Here is a 9,852-nt window from a genome sequence, read left to right on the forward strand (position 1 = left end):
TAGGCTCTCAATACTTCAATGATTAAGCCAAGGGAACAAAGGCCTTGCCTATGATGATCTAATTTTAAGTAAATTCTTTTCATTTTCATCATTTTAAGAGAGAGAAAGTTATCATTTTCCCTTGCCACCCTCCTAACGATTTCCTAAGTTGAATGTGGTCAAGAATATTATTTGTATTTTGGAATTCTTTTTTAGTGTCTATTCTATTACACATATTTTTAGAGAAGGAAATAAAGTGGCAAACTTTATCAGATCTGATGTATGGTGGGGAGATGGTTTACCTTCAGAGCTTTTGGACTTATTGAGAACTAAGATGTATTTGGTGATTAAGTAATATATAGTTTTCTTTTTATAAAATAAACTTAAAAGTATAATAAAATTAGGCATAGCTTTATGATAAAAAGAAAAAGTCTAGCTCGAATATGCATGTTCCTGATAAACAATATAAATGGATCACTCTATTTTAGGCAAGTTTTAAAAAGAAATTTTGAGGAGATTCATACTTGTTTGTAATTTTTTTAACATTGGAAATCCAAATAATAACTTTTCACTCTTAATGTATTCATGCTATTATATAATTTGGGAATCCAAATTCTTACTTATTTTATGCCAATTTTATTCAAAGTATAAGTGGTAGTTATTTTTTTTATCTAACTTAAAAAACTTGGTTATATATCTATGGGTTAATCTATTGCTAAAGATCATATGCCTCGTGATCTTAACATTTTATGATAGTGTTGGTAATAATTGTTTTGAAAGCTGTGTTTAACCTTGAATTTTGATGATGAAATTAATTAATGAAGTTATGAACTAATATGTGTTTAAGATAAATGACGCAGAAAAAACTTCGATCGTAAATTTGAATCATAGAAGCAGAATCTAACGTTGAGCCAGAGAATATCATGTCGAATGATTGGTCGACTTGTCGGAAGATAGACTTCGTGTCATGAGTTCGGATATCGAGTCAAAAGAATTGAATATTTCTTATAAACTTATATATATATATATATATATATATATATGACTTGAATCATGGAAGCAGAATCTAACATTGAGCCGGAGAATATCATGTCGGATGATTGGTCAACATATTGGAGGATAGACTTCGTATCATGAGTTCGGACATCGAATCAAAAGAATTTGATATTTCTTATAAACTGGTATATATATATATATATATGACATTAATCCATTATAAAGTAGTTTTTAAATTTATATCTTTAAGGATATGTAGTTTATTAAATATATATAAAAAATAAAGCACAATTTAGTATGTCAAATAAGATAAATAGTGTATATTCGTACACAAGAATTTTTATCATTGGTCAAAATTAAGAATTTCAATTGGTATTTACATAATTACATATAACATTTTCAAATATGCACACCACTATATTTAGAAATACACAAAATAACATTTACTCATCCATAGATCAATGTTTGCATTTTTATTATACATTAAACATACTTAATTATGCATATAATTAACAGAAGAGTGCAATAATTTCAAATCGAGAGGATTATAAAGATATTATCTGAACAACTGAAGTAAATTTTTTCGATATTATAAACCTTAATTTGTGTCTTTAATTATATAATTTATTTGTTAATTATATCCATTAACTCCAACCGTTTCGGGTAGGCTTATCCGACCCGACCCGATTCGATCCGATCCGATCCGATCCGATAGCATCTCCTCAACAAGCATCAAGAGAAGTCGCCGGAACCCTCGCGTTTCGTCCGCGCCTCCGACGCTATGCTCGCCTCTCTCCGCCGCTTCTCCTCACTCCGCCGGGCACCCCCCCTGTGCCGCCCCTCCCTTCCTCGTACCACCCGTCCCATCCTCCGACCTCCTACCCTTCTGCCCCCGCTAGCCCGCTGTCTCGCCCCCTTCTCCCTCCTCTCCACCACCGCCCCCTTCGAGGGCGTTGCCGGCGGAGATGCCTCCCCCTACGCCGTCTCCGAGGTGGACGAAGAGCCGGCGAGCCACCGGTGTACCGACGCGTACGCGGCCATCGAGCTCGCGCTCGACTCGGTCGTGAAGGTGTTCACGGTGTCGAGCAGTCCCAACTACTTCCTGCCGTGGCAGAACAAGGCGCAGAGGGAGAGCATGGGTTCGGGTGAGGGGAAAAGGTTCCTTCTTGCATTTGTTTTTTAAGATGCCTTCTAGTTTTGTCTGCGGCATGAAAATTCTTTTCGCGTTTACTTGTTTGATGCTTGTTTCCTTTAAATGTTTGTGACTTGCTGTGATTGAATTAGAGGATTATAGAAATAGAATGTTGTGGTTTTCTTTTGCTGTCCCTACGTGCTTAGCGTATGGAATTCCTGAATTTATTGATTGTATGCAGTTTACTTATATTCAAATTTCAAGTCTTCATAGTTTCACCAATATTGACAGGGAAGGCGCCTCAGAGAGTAATGTGGTTTCTTATGTTTATCGATTGGAACTTGCCATACTTATTCTAGTATAAAGTAGCATAAAAGTCGCTTTTTTTCGGTTGCTAAGCTGGTCGAGCATAATTGTTACAATTATTAATAGTTCATCTTACTTTTTTTTTTCAATTTTCTTTTATTAATAGTTCATCTTACCTTGCTAAGCTGGTTGCTAAAGCATTAGTCAAAATTCAGGTTGACTAATCATTGTACTGATACCCTTGAAATGAAATATGCTTTGGAAATTCAGGTTGATCCACAGTCAGGTGATGATCCTCCAGTATGAAACTGTCTATGCTTTAGCACAAAACCTATAAAAAAATATTGATATCTTAAAATGATTAAACAATAAAAATAAAGCAAAAAAACACAACTTTGGTGAGGTATGATACACACAGGCATGACTTGATTAATTTTCCATTTACTTGTTATGTTCAATACATGCCGGTCGCAGCTGATACCTTTCCACCCTAACAGGGGGCTAGGCCAATGTGCAGCTATGTTTACATTCTGAATTTGCAAACCTTTTTTAGAGCAGTGGAGATGAGTCATATTTTCCTTTTATATCTATCAAGCTACATATGAAAGTTGGCATTTACTGACTCCCTGAGACTCGCTCCTTTAAACTTATCATATGCCTGATATCATACAGGATTTGTGATTCCTGGCCGGCGAATTGTAACAAACGCTCATGTAGTATCTGATCACACATTTGTTCTTGTAAGAAAGCATGGTTCACCAACCAAGTACAAGGCAGAAGTTCAAGCTGTTGGTCATGAATGTGATTTAGCACTTCTCACTGTTGACAGCAAGGAATTTTGGGATGGCATGAACTTCTTGGAGCTGGGTGACATCCCATATTTACAGGAGGCAGTTGCTGTAGTTGGGTATCCTCAAGGTATGAATACTGACTTCAGAAGGATGACTTGGTCATGGATTCTAATTTTCCTCTTCACAAACATGTTGTGTATATTTATCCTCTTCACATGGAGAGTGATACAGACAGATCTTCACTCTTCTAGTTTTTAGTGCATTTTATGTAAAAATTTCTTTATAACTAAATGAATGAATTTTATAAATGGGAAAAGCTAAAATTCTCCAGTGGGAGAAACTTCAATGTTGTATCATCAAACAGACCAAAATGCCATCATCCATTAGGGTTGAAGGAGCTTGCTTAAATGTAAAATCATTGGTCTTTAGCTATCTCACTGATACTGCTCACAATAGATAAAGTTGTAATTGCTCCTACCTAATGGTCAAACTTCGCCTTTGTATTTATTGCACTTTTACTATAGTAAATTAAGACAGTTTGGACGGTAAGAAAAACTAGCGTGTTGTTCCCATAGAAACAATTTTAGACTTTCTCTATGTAGTTTCTGGGTGGGGTATTAAGAAAACATTAATCTGTGTTGTGGATGAAAATGCTTCCTTCTTGGTGCAGGTGGAGACAACATTTCTGTTACCAAAGGAGTTGTCTCTAGAGTTGAACCAACACAGTATGTTCATGGTGCTGCCCAGCTCATGGCCATACAGATTGATGCAGCTATTAACCCAGGAAACAGTGGGGGGCCTGCAATCATGGGTGACAAGGTTGCTGGAGTGGCTTTTCAAAACCTTTCAGGTGCAGAAAACATTGGGTGAGTTCTATTGAGCTATTAACTTGTTCTTGACATCTTGTTCCCATTGCAAGAAGGATGTTAGATACTTCAAATGTAGGGAAGATAAAACATTTCCTATTAATCATGAAAATGAGTACCACAAATTTGTTTTTTTGTTGATAACTTTTTTAGTGAGTCTTGGTGCGAACAAATTTTCATACTACTATCTTCTTAACAATTAAATTTATTATGCTAATACACTCTGAAATGTCTACTAATTCTCTTGTCGTTTGATCAGATGGTTTACTGCAAGTTTATGACCAAAGAAACATAAGGGCTAGTTTACTGCACTTTAATATGGAGCAAGTTGTTCTTCTATAAACTAAGAGGACTATTTCAAATTACTTACACAGAAAAGTTTATATCATTATCCTTGCTCCATATATCTTTTGCAGATACATTATTCCTGTTCCAATAATAAAACACTTTATCGCTGGAGTGGAAGACAAAGGCAAATATGTGGGATTTTGCTCCCTTGGTTTATCATGCCAGTCTACTGAAAATGTTCAACTAAGGGAACACTTCCATATGCGACCAGAAATGACAGGTGTTCTTGTTAACAAAATTAATCCTCTTTCAGATTCTCATAACGTGCTAAAGAAAGATGATATTATTCTTGCATTTGATGGAGTGCCAATAGCCAATGATGGAAGCGGTAAGTTTGGCGCCTTTTATCTTATCAAATAGCCCAAGCTTTATTCTCATGCCATTTTTCTTCTCTAGAACAAAATTAGATAGATGCAAGTATGGTCTCTAGTTGCAATGGGTGGTCTGGATCCATGGGAATTTACTGGATATGATGTGTTTTGCAGTACCATTCCGTAACAGGGAGAGAATAACTTTCGATCATCTAGTGTCTATGAAGAAGCCTGGGGAAACTGCTATTCTCAGTGTATTGAGAGATGGCATAGAGCAGGAATTCAGCATTTCTCTTCGACCTGTGAGTTCAGTTACCAGTATACTTTGCAGTAGTAATGTATTGGCAGCTTTACATTGCATGTAGTGTAGAGGACATAATAATAATTATAGTTGTTCTAGATGACAAATTTGACAATGAACTTAAAAGTATTTCTAAACCAGCCTTAAGGGATATACAATCACAAAAATGTAAACTTGTGGAAGGAAAAAGAACTACAAACATCAAGCCTTTCTTTAACTAGTAGTTTTACACCAAGTGATTTTTGTTAAGGCTGATCTCCAATAGTGGAATGGAAATATTTATAGCAAAACTGGTAATCTAGAAGTTGTAATTTTCATTTAACCATTGACTATGTATTTTAATATAGGCTCTTGATAATGTTAAATACATTTTATGCGTTGTTCATTAGCTCAATGGCCCTAACACAACTTTATTTACTTTCACTTTGTCTAGACTTGAGTAACAGTAGACCTTGTTATGACATAACACTGATAGAGAGTCATGATATTCCAAAACTACACTCATTGTAACAAACTAATGGACATTGCAGAAATGACAATTTATAAGATTAGCTAACAGGTAGAATCTGCAAATTGTCTAAGGTATACTGGTTGGAAAGTGTACTGATGAGAAAAAGAGGAGGAAGGGATCTAAGGCCATCAAGCCTAAAGAAGTATTTTTCATAAATTGAAAACAATATACTTACATAAATTCATAAAATTTGATTCTTTCAGAAAGGAAAAAATTAAGGTAAATCCTATCAGATCCTTTATTTCCTTTTTATCTTTGCATCATTTTATCTCCAGATATGTTCACTCTCTCGGAGACTCCAAATTGTGAACCTAAGCACATTCTAGGAATCAAAAACTTTTTTCTTATGAGATCCCAAAAATTGTAGTAACTTTATATTTTTTCTAAAAATATATTGTTTAATCTAATCAAATCTCTCCTCTAATATAGAAATATAAATTTGAACTGAATTACCAAAAAAATTTGAAGACAATATGAGATCTAACCAACTGAATACTAGATAAGCTAAGTTCTATAAAAAAAAAACAACAGAGAGTCGACATTTTTAATCATGCTGAATCAAATTATAGTTCAGTTGCTTGGAGCTTGTGCTTGACATTAATACATGTATATTTGTGTACTTTTTATCTTTTCATGGTTATCATGGATCTCATTGTATATGATTCATACTTCTCAATAAAGCAAATACCACTAAAAGGCATATATTTATTTCAAGATGCAAAGTAGATAAAAGTAGTCCTTTTGAAGGATTCTTAAACTTGATCTATTACAACTAAATTTGATAAATATAAGATTGAGTCTAAGTTCATGGTGAAAATCTAAGATCTCATGCAATAAATCAATGCACATATAATGAAATGATAAATAAACTTGTAAGATCACAGTGAAAATTGGAAGTTTAGAAACTACATATAGGAATAAAGACTGAAAGTTGGAAGAAATGCTAATGAGAAAGAGAGCCTAAAGATTAAAGAAGTAACATTTCTTTTCATCATATCTTATCCATTTACTTAAAAACAAAGTTAAATATAAATTTGCATCAGTATTGGCACTTTCATGCAGGTAATAAACTAACACATTAGTTTTTTGCACTAGAATGTTGCTTTCCTTTCATAGGATCACCTCATCTTCTTCTTTAGCCTATCTCCTTTTAAGCCAAATACAATAAACCTATACAAATCCTTGGACATCGAAAACTTTTTCCTAATATAGTCTTTAAAATTACAGTAACTTTATAACTGTTTTCTAATTAACATAGATTTTTTTCTAATCAAGTTCCTTCTCTGATATATAAATAAAGATATGAACAGAATACAAATGTTAACAGAAGACACTTTGATGTTTGATCTAACCAACTTGACTAGACAAGTTAAAGACTCAACATAGATTTACTGAAATCTTTTGAATTTGATCACATTAGAAATCCCATTGTTGGTTGTCTAGAACATTTGTTTTGATTATGAATTGACACGTACGCTCATGTGATTATGCAGCTACAACCTTTAGTTCCAGTTCATCAGTTTGATAAACTTCCGAGCTACTACATATTTGCTGGTCTGGTTTTTGTTCCATTGACCCAGCCCTACCTTCATGAGTATGGAGAAGACTGGTATAACACTTCACCACGTCGGTTATGTGAACGAGCGTTACGTGAACTGCCTAAAAGGGCAGGTGAACAATTTGTCATCCTTTCTCAGGTATGCTTTTAGCATTTTGTTACTTGCAAAGTTTACTGCACAGATTCCATCCAGACACAGTTAGATATTGTGATCCTTTTGAACACAAGGGAACCTGTTGAAAATTTCATGACAAGATACAGCCAAGCAAATCCTATGGCAATACATCAAAACTGCCAGTGGACTGAATAATTAAACGGTTATTTTATGGCTAATTGTCCTTGCTTGGACTATCCAAGAATTTGATTGTTAATCTTTGGTTCCAGGTGCCTATATCTCCATTAGTCCTATAAGCCACAGGGATCTTATTCCTTCTAAGACAGTACGTAGATGTAGATCCAGAGCTCTTAGCATGCACCATAGCTTAATTGTTTCCTATAAAAATGGAAGTATCTTATATTTGTAATGTATACATTAGTGGTGGTGGAAGATGATGTGCATTCCATGTACCTCAAAACAAGAAAATACAGACAATTTCCTTCTGTTTTTCCCTTTGCATGAACTATACAATCATCAAACTTTTTTGGTAAGTTGTGATGAAAGTAATCGCACTTCTGTGATAATACATCTTCCTAGTATGTGCTGAGGTCCCAGTGCTGCTTGCATCGACATATTATTTTGGTAAAATACGTTAATCTTGGAGTCTGAGAATAAAATGGTGATTGAAGAAAGAATTAAACAGTACTCAGTATTTTTCTGGATCAAGATTCCAAACAGTCCTTTTTTCTGTATCCAAAATGATCAGGATCTTGCATTTCCAACTTTGGCATGATATTCTGATTTCAAAGTAACTTCTTGATCCTCTTGTGACTCCTTTCAATCTGCATCATCAAACTGTGGGCATCTAAACAAACTTATTTGTAGGAAATGGTTTCGTTATCTTTTTGTGGCCCTGGCCTTGATCTTTGGCTATGGAGACTGATATATCTCTTTTTGCTCCAGGTCCTAATGGATGATATTAATGCTGGATACGAGCGGCTTTCAGAATTTCAGGTATGACTTTGAGTTAATTGGAATCCGATTTTAGTGTTTCTTGCCGTTATCTGTTGAAGAACGTTCCTGTTGTGTATGGTAATCAGGTAAAGAAGGTGAATGATGTGGAAGTTGAAAATCTAAAGCATCTGTGTGGGCTTATAGAAGGTTGCACCGAGGAAAGCATAAGATTAGATTTGGATGATGAGAGAGTGATTGTTTTAAACTATAAGAATGCGCGGCTTGCTACCTCCAGAATTCTCAAGCGCCATAGAATACCTTCAGCAATGTCAAACGACCTGATTGATGAGCAAGCAACAAACGGTGAAGTCGAGGTGGCATGCTCAAGTTGATGCTGACCACAGTACTGCTATTGCATCGCATACCACTTTTTAGTCCCTTCTTCATTTATTTAATGGATTTCCATCCAAAAGCTTGAAGTAGAGTCACTAATTTGATCTGAATGTGATGACCCTTCAAGTAATCTTGTCAGACCAAGTGGTCATTTGATATCAGACCACATGAGGTGCATCAGATTGAAATGTCTCAGGAAGCATTCAAATAGTGATTCTTTTCTGCCCTATGTATTTTTGTGCCATATGTGGGGAGAAACATTGTCATAAAAGGCAGTACCTAATGCTAGTTCTTGAAGCCATCAGATTTGTTTGGGATAGTTGGAACTCTCATAAAACATTTGTTTCTCTAAGTAGAATGACTAAATTAGCTGTGCCACTTTCTAGTGTAGAATTCATCTGTATCAGCTACCTGCTGTACTTATAAGATTTATTTTAGTCATATAACATTTTTCTGCAAGACTCTTGAGGTGAGAAAAATGATTGTCCTTTGAGCATTTACTAACCTATGTTTAATTGGTTCACATTGTTGAGACTGAGGGAGTCTATCATCCTTGGATGAGAGATTTATCTCGTACCATTTTCTTGTGTTCTCTTGACAAGTAAGGCTGTACATATATCTTTTCCAATATCATTTATACTTCCAATATTGGAGTAGTGTGGTATAAAGCTTAATCCACATAATAAGCTCCCATTGTTGGTCTATTTTGAATAAGAAGGCACCATTTAGTTTTGAAATTTTTGTTGAAGAATATGATGACCTGACAATGCTACTGAAATCATTTAATTATGAGATTTTGTTGGAGAATGTGGTGATCTGCCAACACCAGTGAAGTGTATAACAAAAGGTGGAAGATGTGATATTTATGTTGTAAATTGACCATCAAGTAGTTCTTTGTCCATAAAAAGTTAGTGTTTTTCTTTTTTTTCACTCGATACACTAAATTGAATAATAATATAATTGAACTCTGTTAAATAATATAATATTAACATAAATTGGTTTGGATGAATTCCCAGTAAAGTCTTCTAGATTGGTGCTCCCTTTTTTGTTTTTACTCCATGAGTGTGGCGTCTCCAAAATATCAAGACATATCAAAAAACCTTTTATACGGTCCATGGATAAATAGATCCATTGTTATGTAGTGGGTATATTTAAAAATGCTATAATTATAGTTGACCTAGAATATTATTGTAATTATTATTAAAAAAATATTATAATCGGTATAGAAAAAAATGTTTGAAATTCAATCTAGGTTGGTAAGTTACATGTCTTATTTTGAGTCATTTGTATAGGCTTAGGATGTTTTTGT

The 9,852-nt window shown here is 34.6% G+C and overlaps 1 protein-coding gene across 1 annotated transcript; it reads left to right on the plus strand.

The window, feature by feature from the left end:
- The first annotated feature begins 1,714 nt into the window (after positions 1-1,714).
- LOC135605225 (protease Do-like 10, mitochondrial) lies at positions 1,715-9,002 on the plus strand. The gene is made up of 8 exons (XM_065095059.1): positions 1,715-2,120; positions 3,086-3,331; positions 3,875-4,070; positions 4,487-4,746; positions 4,904-5,031; positions 7,035-7,238; positions 8,160-8,210; positions 8,297-9,002. Exons 1-8 carry the CDS (start codon positions 1,757-1,759, stop codon positions 8,540-8,542), a joined length of 1,695 nt encoding a protein of 564 aa, XP_064951131.1. The 5' UTR covers positions 1,715-1,756; the 3' UTR covers positions 8,543-9,002.
- Positions 9,003-9,852: the final 850 nt, after the last annotated feature.

This window comes from Musa acuminata, chromosome BXJ2-2 (genome assembly GCF_036884655.1).
Source record: "Musa acuminata AAA Group cultivar baxijiao chromosome BXJ2-2, Cavendish_Baxijiao_AAA, whole genome shotgun sequence".
Classification (NCBI taxonomy): domain Eukaryota; kingdom Viridiplantae; phylum Streptophyta; class Magnoliopsida; order Zingiberales; family Musaceae; genus Musa; species Musa acuminata.